At 36.8% G+C, this 25241-nt stretch overlaps 1 protein-coding gene across 4 annotated transcripts in view; it reads right to left on the bottom strand.

The window, feature by feature from the left end:
* The window catches only part of rgs12a (regulator of G protein signaling 12a), a 38959-nt gene that overhangs the window by 4966 nt on the left and 8752 nt on the right, over nucleotides 1–25241 (bottom strand). Inside the window, exons 1-12 of one of the 4 annotated variants that reach the window (XM_051899872.1) lie at nucleotides 23038–23232; nucleotides 9925–9943; nucleotides 8308–8477; nucleotides 8002–8094; nucleotides 6789–6932; nucleotides 6533–6715; nucleotides 5190–5334; nucleotides 4385–4473; nucleotides 3836–4042; nucleotides 3653–3726; nucleotides 3241–3367; nucleotides 399–489 (exon numbers count right to left, since the gene is read on the bottom strand). In XM_051899872.1, the coding sequence (XP_051755832.1) occupies nucleotides 399–489; nucleotides 3241–3367; nucleotides 3653–3726; nucleotides 3836–4042; nucleotides 4385–4473; nucleotides 5190–5334; nucleotides 6533–6715; nucleotides 6789–6932; nucleotides 8002–8094; nucleotides 8308–8477; nucleotides 9925–9943; nucleotides 23038–23067 (1372 nt within the window). In that variant the 5' untranslated portion in view covers nucleotides 23068–23232. Of the gene's footprint in view, nucleotides 1–398; nucleotides 490–3240; nucleotides 3368–3652; nucleotides 3727–3835; nucleotides 4043–4384; nucleotides 4474–5189; nucleotides 5335–6532; nucleotides 6716–6788; nucleotides 6933–8001; nucleotides 8095–8307; nucleotides 8478–9924; nucleotides 9944–16314; nucleotides 16601–23037; nucleotides 23233–25241 lie in introns of those variants that run through there. The other 3 variants (XM_051899871.1, XM_051899869.1, XM_051899870.1) reach the window with 3 other exon arrangements.

Raw genomic sequence — 25241 nt, 5'->3', positions numbered from 1 at the left:
GGTGAAGGAGTACAACAAAACAATTACACAAAGGAATGTTGAAATGACCTTGAACACAATTACTTGATATTATCAGGGAGAAGTGGAAAAGTAAATAGTGCACAAGGCCATGTATGTGTGTGGGTGGTTCAGGGATTCCCTGCATTATGAGGACCAAATGTCCCCACAAGGATAGTTAATAACAGTAATTTTTGACTTTGTGGGAACATTTTTTTGGTCCCCATGAGGAAAACAGCTTATAAATCATACTAAATTATGTTTTTTGAAAATGTAAAAATGCAGAAAGTTTTCCGTGATGGGTAAGGTTTAGGAGATATACAGTTTGTACAGTATAAAAATCATTATGTCTATGGCAAGTCCCCATTAAACATGGAAACTCAACGTGTGTGTGTGTGTACCTTTAGCTGGATCAGCCCTCTCCAGTACAACTCGTAGGCCATCAAGGTTTGAAATGGGCACTCCAAGATCCAGAACCTCTGTCTCGCCACTCTAAAAATTTTAAACATTTAACATTAGCCGCTTAAATGTGACAACTTTACAAATGAATGTTGATTGATGGCAGTTATTGTTTCTTTGACACAGGTTATAGTTCTAGAAGGAATGTTCCAGTTTCAGTACAATTTAAGGTCTAAAGACTGTTGCATGCTGTTGACTGCCTCAGAAAATAATTTCTATGCATATCTCAGTTTGTCTAAACAAACAAAATGTTGTGTATTAACAGACTCACAATGGGACCCATTGAAAGTCTGTGAGTCTGCACCGGACAATACATACTGTTTTGAAAGTGTACCCATAATCAGGGATGTTGCTAGACCTTTTTTACTATGGCGCAAGTCCCCTGTGATATACAGCTGTGCCCCAGTATATTACAGATAAATCCTTGTCTGACAGAGGCGATTACAACAATGTCCTAAAAATGGAAAAAAAAATTTCCTTTGTGTTTTTTTGAGTAGACGACACCGTTGTTAAAACGATTCCCGTTCACACAGATCTGTGAAAACGACTTAAAGCGCTGTATTATGCTGCCAGGCCAGGAGTTGGCGATGTTACTTTGTAAAGAAATACTACACACCTATAGACTGAACACGTAATACGCATGGGCATGTCATCACCGTTTTCACAAATTGGTGTTTTTGTAGTTTACACGGAGACGATAATGGCATCGTTTTCAAAACCTTGCACTTTGAATCCCGTTTTCAAAATTTTGTGTTTTAAGTCATCCAAAACACTGTTGTCGTGTAAATGAACAGCCAAAATGCATAAAAAGTTTTCAGTTTTAAGTTGAAAAGGTTGGAAAGGAAATGACGCATTCGATGGAGCCCCTAAAGGGACATGATGATGGAAAAAAAAATATATGATTGGAGGAAAAAGTATATTTCAATGCTTTTGCATTCTCACGCAATTATATAGTTGGGTAATTATATTATATATAATTTGCGGGCATCAGGAAGCCGCTATCAATATGCGGGGTATTGAAATCGCCTTTGAATGCACACTCACTTTTTACTTTCACTTGCCAATTCACGATCACGCATACTCTGTGTATAGGGAGTGGCGATACTGACTAGTAACCACACATTTTACAAGATAAGATATTTGTCAATGATGCTCAGGATCTGTTGCGCAGCAAATCCTCTGCCATCGTCCTGCCAGTCATCTCTTCTAACTATCTTCACGTGATAAATGGTTATGGTTAGCCTATGGCCCCTTTTCAGGGGCTCCGTAGAAAGCGTTATATATATATATATATATATATATATATATATAATATATATGGTATTTTTAGACTAAGGTTACATAAACTACAATTACCATGGTATATACACAATACTAATGTCACTGTTAATAAAACATATGGACATTATTGGTACATTTTGATAATTGACAATGTAACTCTGACACTATGCTCTTAATTTTGACTGCAAAAAAGGCATTCTGTGTGAACCAGCCCTAACAGGTTACGAAAATAGCGTTAGAATAATGACAACACGAGATGCAGGTCAGTGGAACTGAAAAAAACCCTGCAAGGTCTGTTTAGTTAACTTTTAAAAACTTGAGTACTGCATTTTTAGAACGCTGTGCCATACACGAGACACTTCAAAAGATGTGAGCACAATGGTCAAGCACATCCATCTAGTGTGTTTACATAGAAAAACAATGGAATAGAAGCACAGTGTAATGGAAAATCTGTCTGACAGAAGAGCAAAGCCTTTGTAGAACAGTCATCAACATTCACGCATGTCTTTCAAAATAAAAGTAAATAAGTTTTGTTGTTGTCGTTTCTTTGACTACACACTGCACGACCCACCCAAACCGGTCTTGCGACCCACTTTTGGGTCGCGACCCACCAGTTGAGAAATGCTGCTTTTTTTTCCTGCCCATAATACATGTTAACATGAGACTATTGCCTTGTCTGTGTACAATTACAGCTGATATTTTTCAAATCCTGTCATGATTATATGATATTACTATCCACAAAGTACTGTTTAAATGAGCAAACTGCATTCACAAAATTATGAGAGGTTTATGCAGCCTGAACAGTGTTTCCATTGCTAAAAGGAATAATTAGACAACTCTATAGTTCATATAACACACATTTTTGTTTGGAAGAACAAATTTAAACAAGCACTTAAACAAAAATACAAACTGCACGTTTCTGCTTTTTTGTTTTCTGGAATTTATTGCACCAACAAACATTTTTTGCTTGTTTTTAATTTACTAGTTTTGAACCCAGAACATTCCTCTATGTACCAAACACTGCTGTATGACTGAAATGTCAGCACCTGCTTCTATATCTGTAGTTTAAGCTATGCCCCACACGCTAGCATCACATAGATCTTCTTCTATGCTTTTGAAGGTTAATGCAAAACGTCTGTGCTAAGCGATATAAGTAAAAGCTTCCACTGGCCACTGGCTAAAAATAAACTAGCTTTCATGCTTTGCAGAGCTGGGAAGTGGCTCAAACCATTACAGTCATTTCTCTCTGCTTAGTGCTGTCTTCCATTAACTTCTAAAAGATGGCTCAGATGAGCACTGTTTGACGTTTAAGAGGGGAAAAACTGCAGCGGAGAAGCAGAGTTCCTGCTATACCACATAACTCCACACCCTATGACACTGAACCAACAGAGTGAATTCAAATCTGTACCAACAGTGTGCACAGTGTACACAGTGTACAACGCAAAAATATACAATGTATAGTATGCCAACCATATGTGTAATTGGTCACAGCCAATCACTTACTATTCTGGCCACCAAATCTCCAAGGTGGAGTCCATACTTGGCAACCACAGGACGTAGAACCTCAGTCACAGGTTTTGTGGGTTTTGCTTTCAACCCAACCGATCTGTTAATGGGTACCAGGTCCAGTCTGAAAATAGAAAACAGGGTGGATTTATTTATAGTTTAGCGCCAACCACAAGACATTTGTTTGATAGTCTTTCCTACATTTATGAGAACAGATTGTACTGGTATTGAAGAGCATTTCCTACTGAAAATAAAAGTTAAAAAAAAAAAAAAAAAAAAAAACAGAATTCCATTTGGGTGCAAATATTTGGGTCATTAAATGTTCAGGGATTATCATGAACTTTTAGCTGAGCACTAGAATATTTCCAGATCATCTGTGTGAAAGAGAGACAATAAAAACAAAATGTACCTGAACAAAGTGCGTTTCTCAAGACGAAGTTCTCGGGAGCTGAGAGTGATACTATCTTGGTCCAACACCAAAGGCTAAGCAGGGAACAATGGGGGAAAAAGGAAAATCAGTGACAAAGCTCAAGCTTAGCATTCACAGTATAACTAAAGGAGACATTATAAAACTAGTAAAGAGTCTCTCTACCTTCTCTCCTCCAGTGAGGAAGAGGTCGACAGCAGCCAGGTTAATGTGCTGTTTTTGACAGAGCTCTAGCAGCACCTGTCTGATGGAGGCGCCCTGTCGTAGAGGAATGGAGCAGCTTGAGCCGTCGGGCAGCATTACTGTACACGTCCTGATGCATCGCTCTTTGTCCTTTTCCCAAACAGAACCTGAACGTCTCAGCTCACACTGCTTTACACATTATAAAACACCCAGAGAAACAAAAACATTGGTTTGTTGATGTGCCAAGATGCTATGTTGCCTGGCACATGTCAACAGCCTACAGTTAATTTAATGAAACATATTATGTCATAGTACTTGTGTTGTGTGGAAAACTATTATATTAATATTTTTATTAAAGGAAAACAAAATAATGTTTTGTTTATGTTGCACTAAAAACACAATCACAATTATTGTTTTGATTTGCTGAAAAAAACTCCCCTTGCATGTCTAATGGCTAAGAATTGTTGTAACTCCCTAGTGTTCTAAATAGTGCACTCCTAAACTCAATAATGTGACTCCCAATCCTCTTACCTCATTCTTTCCTCCGGAACAGGAAGTGTTGAGGTCTTGACTCGTACCAGAAGACAGTGAACCTTGAGACTCTCTCCGCCCATTACAGTCTGTCCATACATATGGATAACCAATCACAACATGTAAATGTGTTTATAAAAGTATAAAAAAATAACTACCAAAATGAACTTGTTGGGAAAAAAAACTGTTGAATGAAGTCAACAAATTAACTTAACAAAGTTTTTCCTCTGCTTTTGGTTTCAAAAAAGGGTGTTTTTCATTTTTAAGTTGGAAAGTCTGTGTCTGGGACAAAGGTAAAACAGTGAAATCTATACATTAAAAGCATTTTAAATAATAAATGAGGAAGTTATTTATAATAGATAGGATGAAAGTTTATAAAAACCAAAAAACACATTTTAAAGTGACCATCTAACAAAAAGAAAGAAGCTGAAATATGTTTTTCATAAAAATCAACCCCACAGAACACCCAACAAGTGCCTGAAGTTTTAAAAAGAACAAAAATACATGTGTGCAAATTGAATAAGCTGACAGGACATCATTAAATCCATTTACATCCAATTTCGACAGGTAATGGGGAAAACAAAGGTAGGTGTGTGTCGATCAATTTTGTTAAACTGTCCTGTCCTTTTCCTGTTAAAAGAACACTCTTTAAAGCGTTTACATGCCTTAAATGCTATCAGCTTATTAAGCATGATCAGTGTAAGTACTCATTGCTACATCAACAGCAGACAGTGTCAGATCTATGGAAATATAAGATGTTATTTATACAAGAAATTAAATCATGAGACATTGTTTTGTAACTCACTGTATGGTAAATCTGATGGGTCTCTTTTCTTTTGTCCTTTCCCAATACTTGGATATCTGTACCAGGAGAAGAAGCCATTTTTCTTATCAGAGTGTTTGTCTCTGAGGTCATCACTTGACCTGCCTGTTTTGGGCCTCTTATTTTCCTGTAACACAACATGACACAATTAGACAGAAGCAGAACACCATAGCAGTGAATCAGGTTGAAGGGACGTCCATTAAATGCAACGTCCATCTTGGCTAGTATGGGTAATGTTATGCTATGGAATTTTATATTATATAATCTTATATATTATTTTTTATTATTATATATTAGAAAATGGTAAACCAAAAAGTTATTTTTCCTGGAAATGCATTAAAATTAATATTTAATGATATTTTCATATTTAAAGGTACAGTGAGTAACTTTTGGCCCTCTAGATGTTCAAAAAAAAAAAAAAACTGCATACATTTTTGCTAAAGAACATTGATGTGGTTGTGCTTCGGCTCTGCATGACTGTGCGGATGAATATGGTCATTCTACTGCTCATAAAACATTCACTACCAGGCTTAAAGGGTTAGTTCACCCCAAAATGAAATTTCTGTCATTAATTAATCACCCTCATGTCGTTCCACATCCGTAAGACTTTCGTTCTTCTTCGGAAGACAAATGAAGATCTTTTTGATGACAGAATGCTGTCAGATTTCCTTCCACAGACTGCCTTTGCAACTTCCACTTTGACGCTTCAAAAACTTCATAAAGAGTTCGGAAAACTAATCCATATGAATCGAGTGATTTAGTCAAAATTTTCTGAAGAGAATCGATCGCTTGTTATGACAAACAGATTTAATTTAGGCTTTTACTCACATGTAAACACTGAACAGCAAACATAAGCAAAACTCAACCAAACCTGCTACACACGCAAGAACAAACCTCTTCCGGAAGCTCAAAACGTGCTGCGTAACCAATGAGGTTCATTCTCGTGTGTTACGCAGCACGTTTGAGCTTCCGGAAGAGGTTTGTATAAAATATAAACATTTATAAGAAGTTTACTATAGTGAATCAGGGAAAGACAAATACACGTTTTGGAAGAAGAATTAATGATGTATTGGCTCATCATTTAAATTTAGTTAATTTTGAACAAAAAAAGTTACATAGTGTACCTTTAATATTAAATATTTTAATACTTTTATGGTTTGATATTATTTAATATTATTTTATTATATTTTTAAAATTATGTAGCAATGCATTAACATGGCAAATGCTTGCTTGGCAACCGTAGACAAAATTCTTGTAAACAAAAACCATTTTCACATTCCTCAAAAACCTTCCCTGAGATATTGTTGCTGTAATGAGATAAGTACCTTTTTAGGTGTGGAGAATGTGGAACGGTCAGAGGCGAGGCTGTGCTTGGAGGGGGCGGGACTACATGGGATTGGGCAGGGGTCAGGGAGAGGTCGGCTCTCTACCTCAGCCAGCATACACTCCTGATAGAGAGTGGACTTCAGGAACCGAGCATAACTGTCCATCTTCATCAGGTTAAAGATCTGCAGGGACGAGTCAAGGTTTAATATTTGATTTCCAAGAATGACAACTGTGTGAATGTGGGAGTTCATCGACCTGTAGCTGTGGCTGTTTGAACATGTTAGGCTGTGGAGCCGTCAGGACGTCATCAGCAAGTTGGGCTTGACTATCGATGTTCACCGGCATGGTGGCTTTACTTGAGAGGAAACGATTGTAGATCTCTTTGGCCTTCTGGGACAGCTGAAAAACAACAAAAATATGATTAAAATAAGATAAAAAACTATTGACCTGTACGTTCTGAACTCTTGAAGGATAACTTACTCAAAAAATGAGAATTCTGTCATCATTTACTCACCCTAATGTCATTCAAAATGCATACATACACTTAGTGTTGTTATTGTTAACCGAAACTAATAAAAATAATTTTCGTTAATTGAAATGAAGGTAAAAAAAATATACATATTAGATGAAAAAGGTAAAAATGTTCCCTTGGCAACAAACCGAAATGAAATAAGTTAAAGGTGCAATAGGTGATTCTCTACAGAAACATTTTTTGTTATACTGGTTGAAAGTCTCCTCATATCCTGATAGCAATTACTATGTTAAACCGTCTAAATGTATTTTTATAAATAAATATCGTCTGTGGAAGGCATAGGACCATAAAAAGTTCATCCAATCGTAATATTCTGTCTGTGTGTGCGCGTTCATGTGTTTTGGAGGAGACGTGGCTTTGGAACAGCGATTTGCAGGGAGGGTGGGATCGTATGCTTTCCATGCTAGTAAGCTAACGTTAGCATTTCCCAGATCACCTACTGAACCTTTAAAGTTGAAGTACTATAATAACTAAAACTAAAGCTGAAATAAACAAATTAAAGCTAAATATAAACATTTTAAAAAACTGAAACTAATAAAAAATGACAAAAGCGTGTAAGAAAATGACTATTAAAATAAAAAAAAGTAAAATTAAAAAGAAAACTGGAAATATAAAGATAAAAGGTAATTAATAATTACTAAAATAACTGACAAGCACCCTTCATCTTTAAATTTTAATTTGTTCCTCACACATATTAATTGGTTTCAAAACACCTGGAATATAGCTCACAAATCATACAGATTACTTTTATTGTGCTTTTATGATGCTTTTGTCCTTTTCGAAGCTTTACAGACTGAATTATCATCCACAAAAGGATTTCAAACACCAAAAGGGTGAGTAAACGATGACAGAATTTTCATTTTTGAGAGGCTGAAGAAGAAAGATTATTAAATATGCATCACCGAGGGAAACCGTGTATGTGTTGCAGATGATTACCTGCTTTTTGTCATGCTCTGAAACTTGGCTAAAGCATTCACAGGCCTGCCAGAATAAGATGTTTTCCTCACTAAATTCCTTCTTTAGAAACTCCTGCAGGAACATAGAACAGTACATTTGGTTCTGAACTACTGTCCTGTAACATTAATACACTTCTACTTTATGATATGGTGTCAATAACTGAATCAACACAAACTATCAATCTGATATACACAAAGGCAAGCCTGTCAAAAGCTAACTGTCCATTAAAAAAAAAATTATTTAGTTAACAATAAGCACATGTCTAAGACAAACTATAGTACTTACAGAAAAATAGCGGACACCCACAGGATCCTGGAGCAAACGCTCAAAGCTTACGGCCCATGATGCAACACGGCGCTCGGAGAAGCGACAATGGTTGTTGACGCTAGGCAGACTACCATTACTTTCCAAACTGCTCACACTGCCGCAGTCATGACGCTCGACACCACTGCGCTCTGGACCAGGCAAAAAGTAAATATCAGAGTCGAAATGATTTAGGATGAGATTCTTGAACTGTTCTGGTCTGGATCACTAAAATAAAATTGCTTCTCTGTTCTGAGATGTCTTTAATACTGAGGAATGAGGAGAGGAGTGGGAATGATTTTAAATTTTAAGATGTTCTACACACAGCATGCAGATAACAGTCAAGAATCATCAAAGTACGTAATTTCAGTCACTAGCGTTAACAAATGATACTGAAAATAATGACTTTCCAAACAGGTTTCCTTCAGTCTGACACTGGTTAGTCAAACACTGTCTCATTCAAAAGTTTCAACATTGGTTGAGCCAATGTTGATGTGTTAAGCTGGTCAGGTTGCTCAAACTAACAAAGTAATGTTGAAAACACCATAGAAGCAGTGTTTGCACATTTTGGGGAAGTCAAAGTTACTTTTAATTTAGGGATAGGAGAAAGTATTTTAACAGCAGAAAAATTTAACATTTTACATGGATTTTGTGATTTGTAAGCAAGTGAAGCACAAAATATGCTTACAATTCATGTTGTTCTGTATCTTTGTCACAAACAGCTGCGGTCTCTATCATGCATAATATTTGTTTTCCTTGCTTTCCATTAGACAAGTCCAGACAAACCTCAAAACTTTCTCTGTAAATGTTGCTGTCATAACCTCCTTCAGGCAAATCAGAGGAAACAACCTTTACTGGGCTGCTGACAGTTTTACTGACACTCTTTTTTTTTTGCTTCTGAGAAGCCCAAAAGTGTAACTTTCTGCTCAAGACATGTTGTAAGGGTGCATAAAGAGGATATATTATAGATTTAATATTCTATATTGAGGACAAAATATATAACTTACCTACGTAACTCAACTATATAATGGAAGTAAATAGATCATAAAATACACACTACTGTTCAAAAGTTTGGGGTCTGTACAGGTTTTTACATTTTTGAAAGAAGTTACTTATGCTCACCAAAGCTGCATTTATTTGATCAAAATACATATAGTTAAAACAGTAATATTGTGAAATATTAATACAATTTAAAATAACTGTTTTCTATTTTAATATATTTTAAAATGTAATTTATTCCTGTGATGGCAAAGCTGAATTTTCAGCATCATTACTCCAGTCTTCAGTGTCACATGATCGTTCAGAAATCATTCTAATATGCTGATTTGCTGCTCAAGAAACATTTCTATTTCTTATTGTAATCAATGTTGAAAACATTTGTGCTGCTTAATATTTTTGTGGAAAGTGCGATAGATTCTTTCAGGATTCTTTGATAAAAAAGAATTTGAAATCATTTTTTTTAATTTTGTATGTCTTTATGGTGATGAATTTATTATAATAGCAATCTCCACTTCAAGCCAAACCGTCATAAGAATTCATTAAACAACTTCATGAATTCATTGATATTGTTTGTGAGAAAGAGTTTAACAGAGTACTCACCTCCATCTGATGCGGCCGACTGAAAGAGAAGAAAAAAAGACATGAATGAGCAATTGCCATCCTGACTTCGGTGGGGCAGAGGAGGAGAAAAAGAGGAGAGAGGTAAAGTTACTGAGCTAAAGAAAATGCCTGCAGACATCTCAGCAGCCTCTCTCATCTTAACTGAATGTGTGTGATACGTGTTTGTTGAGAGGGGAGGGCTTTTACATATGGTCGTTGATGTAGCTGTGTGTAGTAACACACAGCTGTTCACACCTCTGCTCTGGTTACCACCCACAAAAACACACACACACACACAGCAAATGACCTGACCCAGGCCTGCCCAGACACTTGGAAAGACCATAACTTTAACAAAAAGCTTTAGTTCAAGCTTTTCAGATCGTAAAAACGCTCCTGCTTCTCTGAGCGTGAAATGAAAACCAAATGAGAGTTAGAATGCAAATCAATATCCAAGTCCCAGGTACATGGAAGCCGACCTACATGGTAAAACCATATAATAACTTTCCTGCCTATTCATTCACATTAGCATCACGGCTAACAGAGGTGTGTGTGTGTGTGTATGTGTGTGTGTGTGTGTGTGTGTGTGTGTGTGTGTGTGTGTGTAAGCTGGGAGCAAAGCACATGGACAAACACCATGTTTGTTCAGTGGGAGGAAGTATAACAGAATGAGGGCAGTTATTGGGACAGCAGACGAACACACAAAGGAACAGAGACTTTTGTGAGGTGAATAAAAATGAGATTTTACAAATGTGAAGGCGGGAGATTGAAGTTCTTTGTTGGCACATAATAAAACGATAGAATCAGATTCATGAGTCACAGAAGTTCTGCACAATGTTTACTGAGTGATATCATGCATGAACCTGCACTATTTTGTCTGGTGCCATTTATCTAAACGGATTTGTTGTGTAGAGGGTTTTAATTTCAGCCGTAGGCACTTTTCATTGTGTGCACCGCTAAACTAATGCCAAACTTACGCCCGTCCAAAAAATCTTTCCTTCTAGACACAGATGCACTCAATGCATTAAGGGAACAGTAATGTAGGTACGATGGAGGTCAATTACAAAACTTTTAAGGACCAGGAAGATGAAATTATGCATATACATACATTATTAATAATAAAATATATAATATTTGATATAAATAAAGCAATTGTACTCACACAAGTTTAATATAAACATGTATAAATAAATAATAAAAGCTAAACCTGTATTGAATCCATTTTTTAAAGACATTAAAGAGCTCTAGTTTTCATTGTTTGTAACTATGATATTTGACATTTAGCTGCATTAAAGTCACAAAATATCAATAGGAGCATTTATATCTGTATGTAATGGTAATGAGTTAAAATAGCAGCTCATCAGCACTCAGAAAATGGCACATTCCAGTCCTAGTGTGTCACTATTATCAAATCTGAGCTCTTCTAACACCATCACCGTGACTAACGGAGAGCTATTTATAAGCTAATAAAAGACAAGGATTCCGAGAATGGAGAACGGCTAAAGGCGGATACATATGACAATACTTTAATCATTTGGGTTTATGTGAAGGACATCATTCTGTTATCTTACAAATGGTTTTGACCAGTGATGCATGAAGTGCTAAGCATGGATACTTTTGTGATGATCTAAGAAAAAAAACAGAAGAATAAGGACATGAAGTGCTTCCAAGCACTTTTTTCGAACATTTTCAAAAAATATGAAATAAAACATTTTAGATTAGACTTATATTATGTTGCTATGGAGTTGCTAGGATGTTCTGGATAGTTGTTAGGTAGAGCATACTGTCCCAAGTAGTCGAGTCAAATCACCTTTATTTATATAGCGCTTTCTGTTTCAAAACAGCTTTACAGTGATAAACAGGAAAATAATGATTCAATGATGCAAACAAAATTCAATCCTGCTATAAAGCAGCTCTAAACAGACAATAATAAACAGTCATTATTTATTTCAATGTTGATTCAGTTTGGTTCAATAACTGTGTAAAGTTCATCAATTTTGGAATGAATTCAGTTCATCTATAAATCAGCGTTCTTCATCCAGTTCAGTTCTCATCCAATAGTGTCAGTGCATTCAAGTCAATAATAGTGCTGAATGTTAAAGCATTTTTTTTGAGAGGCTAGCAATAGCAAGCTAGCCTTTAAAGCGTAAGATCCCTCCCTCCTCCCAAACACATGAACTCACACAGCCAGAGCAGAGTCTTCAAAGCACATAACAATACAATAATAAGAACATAAACAACTTAAAGGGATAGTTCACCCAAAAATGAAATTTCTGTCATTAATTACTCACCCTCATGTCGTTCCACACCCGCAAGACCTTCGATATTTTTGTTGAAATCCGAGAGGTTTATCTCCCATAGAAAGCAACAAGTAGCTTCTCTACCCTGTCAGTCTCCTGAAGTCATTATTTTTTTTGTTTTTGTGCACAAAAAGTGTTATCGTCACTTCATAACATTAAGGTTGAACTACTGCAGTCACGCTGACTATTTTAACAATGTCTTTATTACTTTTCTGGACCTTGAATGTGGTAATTTCATTGCTTTCTATGGGAGATTAAAAAAACTTGGATTTCATCAAAAATATCTTAATTTGTGTCCTGAAGATGAATGAAGGTCTTACGGGTTTGGAACGACATGAGGGTGAGTACTTAACAACAGAAATGTAATTTTTGGGTAAACTAACACTAACTTTCGCCGCTGATAGTGTTGCCATAAAAATGCATTAATCGGAGTCTGAGAATGTGAACTGCTCCGGGTAGAACGTTACGGGTTGGCATCTGTTAATAACGGTTGTTACAACATGACGTGAACGCAGCATAAGCTTGTTGTTTTGGTTCAGAAAGAACTGTAAAAGGTGGTTGCTGGCCAGATGAACGAACATGATGTGGTTTAATTCCAGGCTGCATCACAAGTCAGATTTTGGATTGATATCATTCAGAATTTTAAGTAAAATGTAAAAAGTAAGTAAAAAGAACCCACCCTCAAGTCTAAATGATACTCTACATGACATTCCAAGTGAAATCCCCATTCCCCAGATGGCTTGTTTCCCTTATTCAATGTTTTTTTTTTTTTACCCACTTTATTATCTGTCAGCAGTCACCAGAAATCACACATTTAGAAAAGTAATAGCACAGCTCTCCTCAACAAGCTGCATGATTCGAGCGATCATTCATCTCTAAAACATAAACAGTGCAGGACAAGTTATACACCAAAGTTTAATACCTATAGTTTGAGGTGTATTTAAAATCCTAATCCTGTAGTAAGAGATGCTTTCCATAGCGAGAACAACTAACAATATACAAACAGTGCCGCATTCTATAAACATAAACATATGAAAACACTGCTTAAGCCTCATCTACAATGTAGGTCTTTTTTCCATCACATCCCAGTCCAAGAATGCTCTTAACACCGTGTACAGACGCAAGAGGGATAGCCTTCAAAAACCACAAGCCTCCAGGCCACTTCAAAGCATAAATGTGTCTTAAAATGGTGAGATGCACAGGCTGGCTTATGCTCCACTCTGAACAACTCAAACTAGAGTCCACTAATAATATTCATGAGTCCTTCGCTGCAACAATCTCAATCAAAGACCCACAGATAAAGACGTTCTCTAACAAAGTCCTACGAAACCCACTGATTTAAACCTCACTCCTTATAAGACCAGAAGCAGCCCCTTCTATGCTTCTAATTGTAGTGAGGGATGAAGTTAGTAATGGGAAACAGAAAGAGGAGAGACAGAGCTGGGAAGAAAATGAGAAGCTATGAAATGCTGAAGCCTGATTACCATTCGTTTTGTGTCACCACCCTGGTGTATTTGGTCAGAAACACTATGGCAACAATTCAGCTCAGACCACAGACTGTGAGGCCACCAATGACACGCGTCTCAGGCAGAGGTGCTCTCTATATATATATATATATATCACGCGGCCACATGAGCAAACGTGTTATTAGACGGGGGTTTCGCAGCAGCAGGATCTGGTAGGTGTACACTGTGGCAGGGTGAAGGGGTGCCTTACAGACATCTGGTTGTTGTGACCCGCTGAGTGACTTGTGAACCAATCAGATGCTTTGGAACTTATGAGAAGTAAAACCAAGGATCTGTATTTACAAATTCCAAGAGGAAATGATGAGGTGATTTCTGTTCAGAAGAAAACATGTTTAAGCCTGTTCACTAGTATAGCACAGGGGAAATTTCACTGCAGGTCATCAAACCATAATTGACCGTTCGCAAAGACCCGCCCCCTTTAGTTACTGTTGCTACGTCCGACAAGCCATGCCAATCTCTCGCCACACATCATGTTCTCATGCAGTGAAAAATACATTGCGGAGCAAAGAGGACACTGACAATGCGTCGACAGACAAGACAGAGCAGGTTACTTTTGATATGAAACAAAGTCTCAAATTTCTAATTTTGTAATTTTTAAAGAAATTTAAACAATAAATACCGTTTTGTGGCTCTTTAATGTTTCGTGACAGAACGCTGTAGCACCTCAGTTCAAGCGCGGCTCATGAACCGATCATCTCTTCCTACTATTTCATTTATTACATCAAAAAAACAAAACATGAATGAACATCATAAGGAATGTTGTTTCAATCGCGGAAAGACATCAGTACACACCATTTTTCAAGTTCAAGTCCACCTACATTAATCTGCTAACTCCCCTGACTGCTTTGTTGGACAAAATGGCGGATTTGGCGGTCAAACTCCTGGCGAAGGGTCAATCAGGGTCATCTTCATTCATTCATCTTCATTGAAGGCATTTTTGTTACAATATTCACCTCAATCTGTGTCTGTGTATCAAAATTAGGTGTATTTTCACGTTTTCTGAAGAAATTGCGACAGTGTTTCTGAAGAAAAAGAAAATGTGTGTGGTTTCCTAATGCAAAGATATTGTAGGTGGTTGCCAAAGGATTGCTATGCGATTGCCATATGTTCTGTTTGGTTTTTAGGGCGTTTTTGTAGTTTTATGTGTATACTAAATTGCTGTATTATTTACCCTAGATATCCCTAGGATTTACCCTAGATATCCCTTCTTTGAGTCTATGGGAATTTTTTTTTTTTTTTTTTAGGTTTTAACAAAAAAAAAAAAAAAAAAAAAAACAGTAAAATTGTAAAAGTAATACTATAACTCATGTCCATAGCAGAAACAACATTGGACCTCATTGACTGTATAGACCAAAAACATGAAGGTGAGTAGATGACAGAATTTTCATTTTTCGGGTGAACTATAGTATCAGCAATAGTTATGTCTTATAAACATCACAAATTATGTCAAATAGACATCGCCCCTTTGCATTTCCAGGCCACACATTGTGTTCCTTACAATCACAAATGACTTTCTTCTGATGTCTTTGCACACCTGCCATATTCCCTTCTTCTTGTGAATCTTCACACCTCCATTGATGTTACGTAAGCAACCTTAGCTGCAACTACATGTGTGGCAAAAGCTGCCAAGACTTGCTCCGTTTATATTTCCACCTTCTGGACTACACAAGGTGATGACATGCCCTTTTAACCTCCAAGAAATAAAACTGGATTCTCTCAGTATGAGAGTTTTGATGAGGATTTATTTGTGATTTATATGTAGCTTTGTCATTATCTTTCAGTTGAAACCATTTATACTACCTTTATGCTGTCAAGTAAGGTCTTTCTTTTCATTCAGGATGTTCTGCGAATTCAAACAAACATATTCTAGCTTCTACTGTTGACATTTGTTGATAAAGGAAGACAAAACCCATAGCCAGTGCACACTATCTCTAGGCTACAGCTAAAAACACCATCACAGAAGAGAAGCAGTTGGTCTAAACAAAATATCTTGGCTTGTCATAGCATGTTTAAACTGGTAAACTGCAATACATACGGACAAAGACAAATCACAGAGAGCCACAACCACAGGCAAGAATACACTTAAAAAATAAAATCTTTTTTAAAATCTTAATTACTTACAGAATTTGTTTAAAAATAATTCTGGAATTTGTACATCGGTTATGACCAACAAAAATTATTAACGCAGTCTTGATGCAAACGGATTAAATTAACTTCCATTTTACAGATGTAAAATAATTTAACGCAATGAAATTATGTTGTGACAAAATGTTAAACAACTGTGTTATAATTCATTTTAATTAACGAAATTGAAACTAAAGTAAAGTGAGGACAGACGTCCAGACACACAACTGTGGAAACATCAGAGCGTGAAACAACTGTGTCTTAAGTCCAGCTGAGCCACAGACTCCCTGCCGCAGCTGCCCGGTGTGGGTGTGCAGGAATGAGATAAAACAGCTAATGAGTAAAGCAGCTGATCTAACCTAGCCCGATCATTTGGCTTTGGAAAAAAAGAAGAAGAAAAATAACAATCTCAACCAGTGAAAAAGACTGTAGCGCAAACTCACCGCTTTTGGGGGACGCTTTTTCTTGAAAGAAAGTCTCCTAATGAGACTCATAGTCAGGAGGCTTCTTCTCTTTGTCTGTGATTTTGGGTTCATTACTGCAACTGCATGTGTGGGTGACTGTGTGTACTGTATGTGAGAATAACTGAAGATCTCCACCCAGGATCAGATAGCAACACAAAAAGTCTTGTCGGTACACGTTCAGTCGGCCCCCAACATATGATAATACGATACAGGCTAACTGAATTCTTCTACTGTAGTCATCATAACTAACCTGTGACACACAAATTATATCAACTGATACTTCCTCAAACTCTAACCAATCAATCTATTCCCTGTCTTCATTTTCACAAAATTTTTTGAGGGGGTTTAGTGAGAGAGTTAATTTTTTATACTTCAGACAAAGAATGTCCCTAAATTAAGTTATGTCATATTAATTAATTTTAGTACATTGTACTATTGACTAAAATATTGTTTAATTTATTAATTTTTAGTTTATGAAATTAACATTAAGTGACAACAATTATCAAAATAATAAGACTAAATAATAATAAAAAATAAAAAATGATAAATCTGAGTGTCAATTTAGAAATATATCAAACATAAATATTTAAAAAAAAACAAAAAAAAAAACAATGTCAGATATTAACAATGCACTATTTTTTTTAGAAGAAAAATGTAGAAAGAATTGATTCAAATGCACCATTTATTTATGAAATATATCAATAGGGGTTATTGCAGGAACGCTTTTAGTAAGCGGAACTATTGGCAGAAGTACTCCTAGTACTGCTGGAACTAGGAATGATTTTAGTTATAGGAACGCCTTTTGAAAAACTAAATTAGCTCCTACTTCAGAGTAGAGTCTAATCTAGCACAATAGACCTTATTCACAGCAGCGCCATCTTTGATTTTTAACAGGAATGAAAGTGAAGCTGTGAGGGATAAACATACATCTCTTTAGTGGGTTGTAATTATTTAATGTGCTTTTGGATTGTTCTGCTGACGAAACACTGCAAAAATACTATCCTTCCAAGAATATTCAGTAGAGAAAAAACTCCAACATGACAACATGAGCTGTGGAAAATTATGAGTGATCTAGGAGCTTTATACAGCTTTATACAGCTTTTTACAGCGGATGCCAAAGAAAACACTGTAAGTCTATCCCTCACAGCCTCACTTTCATATCTGTCATGGCGCTGCTCTGAATAAGGTCTATAGGAGCTACCAGTGACCTAAGTGTATGTTGATTGGCCAAATGTATGTCATACGAAACACTGGCACTGTGTTAAAACCGTTTACATATACTTAATCCACAAACTAACTCCATGAACATCGAGATAGCTGGACCAATGCCGAAGTTCAGACACTTCTCAACCTTTACGCTACTGAGTTGTTGACATTGTCAAATGGCGTGCTTAAATGACATCTCTGTCGGCCGGCTTAAGTCACTTCAGAGTTCCTACTGTTGGTGTGAATGCAAACAGGAAAATGGCCCTAGGGGAAAATTTAGTTCTCAGGGTACCGCCCTGGTGGCTAGTTTCTGTAACTGAGTTTCAATAACTACCCGGTGCAAAAGCCCCTACTGCCTTTTTGCATGTTGTCTTCGTTATTGTTGATGAAATCTTGGTCAATAAACATTTTCATCAGCAATCCTTTTGACAAAATGAGGCATATTCAGTTTGTATTTCATATGTAATTATTTGAAGAAGCGTCTATGGATAAATTTAGACAGTTTTATTTCTCTTAGCACTGGGCATGATGGGTGGGCCTTTCCCAGACTGAAGCTACCAGGGAAGGGTGATTATATTATACGCCATTTTTCTTTTTCATTTTGGTTTCAAACCAAGTCTCAACTGTATTTGGGGATTCTGTGGTAGGAAAAAATAGAGTTTGCCAGCCCTATATAGGCTGGGCTGGTGTGTAAGTTTCTGAGTGAGAATAGACTGTGAGCTCATGAGTGTGTGAGTTGGGTGTGTAAGTATGAGAGAGAGATAAAGAGGGCTGTAGATTTATAATATTAGTTTCCGCTTATTCTCAGTCAGTGGCTTCAGATTAAGGAAGTATCCGTTCTGTTGGGTGAGCAGGCTTGATCTGACTTTATAAATTGACCGATGAACATCCTACTTCAGCTGAAAAAAAAAAAAAAACTTTTAAAGTTTAGTTTAAGCTGTAGCCTAGAGCTAAAGCAAAGCTAATTCTATTCTGGATTCTAGACTCATTTTCAAAGAGGCAAAACAAATCTCTTCCTCTTATCTTTGGCAGACAACAAACTCCCTGAAAATAACATCAGAGACCTCGGAGGAGACTTCCTTTGAGCTCGACGGAGGAAGGGAAAGCCTGATAAGATGGTTTGATCAAAATGTGTCTACTTCATGTATTCATTATACTAGTTGCCAGCATTCATTGATTTATAAGTCCAGAAAATTTAAAATAAGAAAAAAAACACTATGATTTGCCATTCACCTAATCAGAAGCAGTAACATCTCAATTAAACAACATGATTACAGTGAAGAATGAAAAACAAAACCGATGCAAAATGGAAACCACAAAATATTGTTTACCAAGGCCATGTGTTCTCTTCCCAACCATAAAACGAACCACAGCAATATTTTAACTGCTGACTTTGAATACATTGCTTGTGGAAGACCGTCCTTGTAATCATCAGGACAAAATGCAAAAATCGCACTGACCTGGATCTTATGAGGAACAATGACTGGATCGTCTCCATGTGTAAATGATACCACATTCACTAAAGAGGTCACAACCGGAGGACAGTGTCGGAATGTTCTACAAAACATCCTACAAAACAAAGGACTACAATACAGTACAGTATCTAACCTGAGATCTACTGTATAGTTACAGCATCCTTCTATTTCTATTTATGTTTTTATGTGTCATCTACATTCAGAGTGTGTCATTAGTGGCTATGGGTTGTGTGAATGGTGGTAACAATTCTAAACTAGTTTTTGTAGAAACTGCTTTTGTGAATCAGTGAAAGTTAATCCTGTGTATCAGACTAACTTACAGTTGGCATAGTTGGCTATGTACATAAAGTTTATTCACAGATTTTTTTATACAATGTGCATTGTAAGAAATTAATTTTGCTGCTAAATGAAAATACTAATATTAATATCTAAACTTTATTTAATATCTAAATAAAGTTTAGATCAAAAGAAGATGAATATTAGACATAGCCAGCAACACTAATAAATGATGGATGCAAGATCTTGAAGTTGTTAAATTTTTGTGGACATCTTTTAAGTTTTGCCAGAACTATTGCAAAGCAGTGTTTCATGAGGCAAACATTTCAAACTAATACACATGAGCAAATCTGTAGCGTAAAAGCTTAAACACAAATGCCCAAAAGGGACATTTCTATAAACATTTACACAGTGCCACATTTGCATCTGCGATTTGCACAGGATAAACATCTCTCCACTCCTTTGTGTAAGTGTAAGTCCTGGAGGAAAAGCATCCATCATCATCTAAGCTTAACCCATGACCCCACCCAAATACACTTTCAAACGTTCTCTCTTTCCTCCCTCTCTTTGTACCGAACCAGCGGTCTTTCAAATTGAAACCTAACACTCATAATTATATGCGGGTAGATCTCTTTCCTGACAAATATAGCTCCCTGTGACCAAGTGTATACCCACCAACTGCTTTCAAAGCAATTGTGGACTATTGGAAGGACACAACCTGTTAAATGACTGAGGCATGCTTGGGAATAAAGAAAATAGTTCATGGAACATATGGAGGTTCTACTTAAAAAAAAACAAACAAAAAAAAAAACATTTTTGCTGCACAGGGACTAAGTAAGTTCTTGATTTACATAATAGTTTTTTATAGATCATTCTATTGGTCTCTAGGTTCTTTAAAGCATTACAAGCACAAGACTCTAATCGATACCTCTGTTCCAAAACATGAGCTGCCTACCTAGATAGAATTTTAAGAGGTTCCATATTTAGGTATACTGGCTTCTAAGATCAATTACACATACTTCAATCAAATTAAAAATGGAATTTTTAAACAATATATATATTTTTTGTGCTGTCTTAAAGGGGAGCTATGTAGGAATGAAGCTCACTAGTTTTGATGGATAATAAAGGGCTAGTTCACCCAAAAAATGTCATTAATTGCTCACCCTCATGTTGTTCCAAACCCGTAAGACTTTTGTTCATCTTTGGAACTCAAATGAAGATCTTTTTGATGAAATCTGAGAGTTTTCTGTCCCTCCATAGACTGCCTTTTCAACTGAAAGTGATCATGTCTCTCTTTAGAAAATTTAGACTAAACCACTCAATTCAAATTCAGATTTACGATCTCTTTATGAACTTTTTGAAGCATCAAAGTTTCAGTTGCGTAGCTGTCTATGGAGGGCCAGAAAGCTCTCAGATTTCATCAAAAAGATCTTCATTTGAGTTCCGAAGATGAACGAAGGTCTTACGGGTATGGAAAAACATGGGGGTGAGTAATTAATGACAGAATTAAAATTTTTTGGTGAACTAACCCTTTAAAACTGCATAACTTTTATCTCACATCCTCATGCTCCTGCTATGTGATACATGCACTTTATTTTGCAATAAAGCTGCCAAGCACATAATTGTAAATGATGGCGGGCCATGGTCCATGAGAGCAGTGGCAGATCTAAGGTTGATGAAGCATAAAGTTCTGATTTGAAAAGGTTAATAATGAGGGGTAATAAGCAGTTGCTAAATGGCTCAAACAGGAAAAACAGAGCAGAGCTAAAGAAAGAAAATTAGCCCCCTGGCTGCATCCAAATCTCCAACGAATAAAAACAAACAAAAAAGAAATGCAAGCACAAGAAAATCTGTGTTTAACCCACATCAAACAAAACCAGACCGTTAACCAGAACCAGAACAGAACTTCTTTCATCTGTATAAGTCAATGTCTTGAAACAATTAGTCACTAATGAGCAACAATGGTGTATGTCCATTTGAGTCAGAAGCTCCTCAAAAGCTTTCATGCGATTATTTATTGTGTTACACCCTGTCTACACTGGACACAATGGAACTACGGACATTCACAGTCTATAGACACCGTGTTATCATCAGATGCACCAGCTCTCAGGTGAAGGAGAAGGCTGTGGAGCAACAGGTGGACACAGTGAATGCAGATGGAGGTGAGAAGGGTGTTGGCCTTGGAGTTAATTTTATGCAGAAAATGATATTTTTTTTCCCCATGTCCTAAACACTTATTATTCATTGCATAATCTATCTGAGCAGTGCTTCTCAACCAGGGGGCCAGGAGGGGCCTCATCATCTTCCAAAAGGTGCGCAGGATAACTTTAATAAATAAAGTTTTTTTTTTAAAGGGTTAGTTCACCCAAAATGAAAATTCTGTCATCATTTACCCACCCTTGTGTTGTTTCAAACCCGTAAGACTTTTGTTCATCTTTAGAATACAAATATATGTTAAGCATATAAAGTGATCGTGTCTCTTCAGAAAATTTGGACTAAACCACTTAATTCATATGGATTAGTTTTATGATCTCTTTATTAACTTTTTGAACCGTCAAAGTGGTAGTTGCGTATGTCAATGGAGGGACCCCCGCCGAATTTTATTCAAATTAATTTTAATATTTAATATTAAGTAAATTTAATATACTTTTAATAAATTACAATATTTGAATATTGTGTTGTAACAGGGGGCTTAAAGTCAAAAAGGTTGAGAGTCACTGATCTACAGCGCATCACACTACAGCATTTGGAGATACTAGCTTGGCATACCTATTAAAATGTATTAAAGCCTGTTCACATCAAGATCAATAACTAAAAAGAGAACAAAAATGATACTAAATTTGCATCCACACCAACACATGATAATGTTCTGTTTATTATAAAGTATCTGATTGGCTGTCATCAGCTGGAAAAAATTATTCCTCTGTGTCAATATCGTTAAAGCTGTGGTGTGGATTTTTCCCTATTCTAACAGGATTGTCCTTGTCCTTGGTGTGAACGGCCCTTATAAGCGAAATCAGGTCAAAGGAAACATTTCTGTTGGAGAGAGGAATAATCACATAGCCTGTGGTTTTGGGTTACCAGACCTGGGAGCACGGGGAGGCCACGCATCTAGAGAAGGAAAACATCGCCCTTTAGCAGAACAGGTGGCCTCTGCTCAAAGAATCAGAAACGCAACTGTCAAACCACATGGGATATGGACAAATACTGGCAAATCATCCAAGAGGAATGAATACCAAGTACAGACATGTTTTTTCTCATCTGGGAGTAGATCTTTGAATGTTAAGTCATGTTATCTATGCACATAAAAGTAAAGAAAGAACAAGCAAAGCAACGGTATTTGCATATTACACTATGTGTTTTGCAATGACAGTAGGGAGTGTGAAAGTTAATACACTTAGAGAAGTGTTGACAGACCGCTTAAGGCTATACAGCAGTTTCAGTGTAGAAGACCAATCCAGATGAACAAGAGGAAAGTTTGAGTCCAGCTGAAAAACCCTGCATTGATGTCATCCGTTTCAAGTATGGTTTACTTAAAGTTTAGTAAGTATAAAGGTTTCACCAAAACATTTCAGGGAGTTACTCCACACTGACCAAAACATTCCAATGCGGGACCACACATGTACAAATTAAACACTTTGGAGAATGAATTTCAACAAAATATCTATTCTAAATATATGAAGAACAAGCCTCACGCACAGAGTTTTATCCAAAACAGATGCAGTGACCTCAGGAGGGAACTTACAGTAGAGTGAAGAGTTAATGTTGGCTCCATTCGTAAGTATTATTAGTCCTCAGGGCTCCTGTAGACACCCAATGTAAATAAGCATGTCCATTCAGCTGCACGCTCTGTGAGTTCACAGGATGAAGCTGAAGTGAATGTGTCTATCTTCTGTCCCTGCGTTCAGACTGTCTGACTTTCCCTTCTGCGCTCCGTCCCTTTTCCCTCCTCCCATCTCCTTTCACTCTGTGCTTCAGACAGATTCCTCCTCCCACTAACTCTGCTAGCAATAAATCCTCACTCCCTCAGACCTACCGAAAAAAGCTGTGATGTCATGTTGACTTGAGAGGAAACTCAAAAAGTTTAAGTTTATGATTTGAGGCATCTTTACTCTCTCACTTGCATAATGTTTTCTTACGAGTTCTTATGACCTAGGAAAAGCTCTGATAGAGCGTTTGACAGACAGGGATGTTTAAGGTGAGTTGTGTGGGTTTGAAAAGAGTCAGGTCAGTTTGAAATCAAGCAGGAATACAGCAAATTGAATTACTAAAAGTAGAACTGGACACTCCTCTCTGAGATTCTCATTAGTTAATAGTGGGCTGCAGAAAAAGTTTCTGAATTTGAACTTTCTCAACTTTTTGTCACATTATGGAGCATCATTTTCACAAACCTTTGCAATTTTTAATCAGTGGATCACTAAACATTCAATAAAGGGTGTTTTTATATCCTCTATCGTCAATATTAAAGCGATGTATGAAGCACAGCTCACACAGAAGTCACTTTTAAACCAAGCAGCTATCTGTTGGTCAACGTGGCAAATCAGCGTGAACCTATATTGAAATCTGCATGGGGAAATCTTTCACCCTCATGTGAAATTCCTAATTGTATGGATACTTATTTAAATGACTGGATTATTAAAAATGGCATGCAATATGCTAAAATAAATTTCCTTGCAAAAAAAAAAAAAAAAACTAACTTTTGAATAGTGTAGAAAAGTTTAGAGTGTTGCGTTAGCGACCAATCAAGAAAAATGTTTTCTGAACATAAAATTACCACATAGACTCAACTCTTATATTCACTCTAAAAATGGTTGGGTTTGCCCATATTTGACCCAAACAAGGGTTGAAACAACCCAGCATATTTTAGATTGTACTAGCTAGCAATTAGGGATGGGCGATATCTTATCATTTGCGATATACCGGTAAAAATTCTCTCCACGGTAAGCTTAGTCTTCCTGCAATAATAACAATTGCCTAGTTGATGGCATGTTTCTGTTTGCAAGCCATTCGCAGCTCACGTGCAGAACGAAAACAACTATGGCGGAAGGCGGACAGGAAGCTGAGGAGGAGTTTATCACTAAAAGAGGAGCTACGTCTACAATCTGAAACTAGTACACACAGATATATTTTCACTAGCCGAACACTCTGATTGAGCGCTTGAGAGTTTCGCTCTCTGTCAAGTGATCTGTAAAGCGTACTATTTCAGTTCATCTCAGTGAATGCACAGTTTATTTGACGCACAGGCTCCAGGGGGTTAACAAAGGCCTTTTGAAGTGAAGCGATGCATTTGCATAAGAAAAATATCTATATTTAACAAGTTGTAAAGTAAAATATCTAGCTTTCAGACCACCTTCCGTAATCAACTTACGAAAAAAGTGTAATGCCTCTCGCAGTTCAAACCGCTTACACTACGTCCTACACCTTCCATATTCAAGTTGGTCTGGCGGAAGCTAGATATTTTACATTATAATTTGTTAAATATGGATATTTTTCTTACACAAACACATCGATTCGCTTCATAAGGCCTTTATTAACCCCCTGGAGCCATGTGGAGTATGTTTATGATGGATGGATGCATTTTCTTGAGCTTGTTGGTTCCATTCACTGCCATTATAAAGCTTTGATGCGTCAGGATATTTATTAATATAACTCCGATTGTGTTCATCAGAAAGAAGAAACTCAATGACATAACGTACTACGCGCTGTACGTCATGGCGTAGTGTAGAACGTCATGGCATTGTTTACTACGTGGCGGAAGTTAACACTTTTTGGACATATGTCGAATGCGTATGGCTGTCGTGCCGGAAGCTCGTTATTTTACTTTATAAAGTTTTAAATAAGGATACTTGTCTTACACAAACGCATCGATTCACTTCAGAAGGCCTTTATTAACCCCCTGGAGTCGTATGGATTTATTTTTTTATGGATGGATGCATTTTTTTAACCTTC

This window comes from Ctenopharyngodon idella, chromosome 7, assembly GCF_019924925.1.
Source record: "Ctenopharyngodon idella isolate HZGC_01 chromosome 7, HZGC01, whole genome shotgun sequence".
Classification (NCBI taxonomy): Eukaryota; Metazoa; Chordata; class Actinopteri; order Cypriniformes; family Xenocyprididae; genus Ctenopharyngodon; species Ctenopharyngodon idella.
The sequence above is the reverse complement of the archived record's forward strand: the minus strand, read 5'-3'. Positions and strand labels throughout refer to the sequence as shown.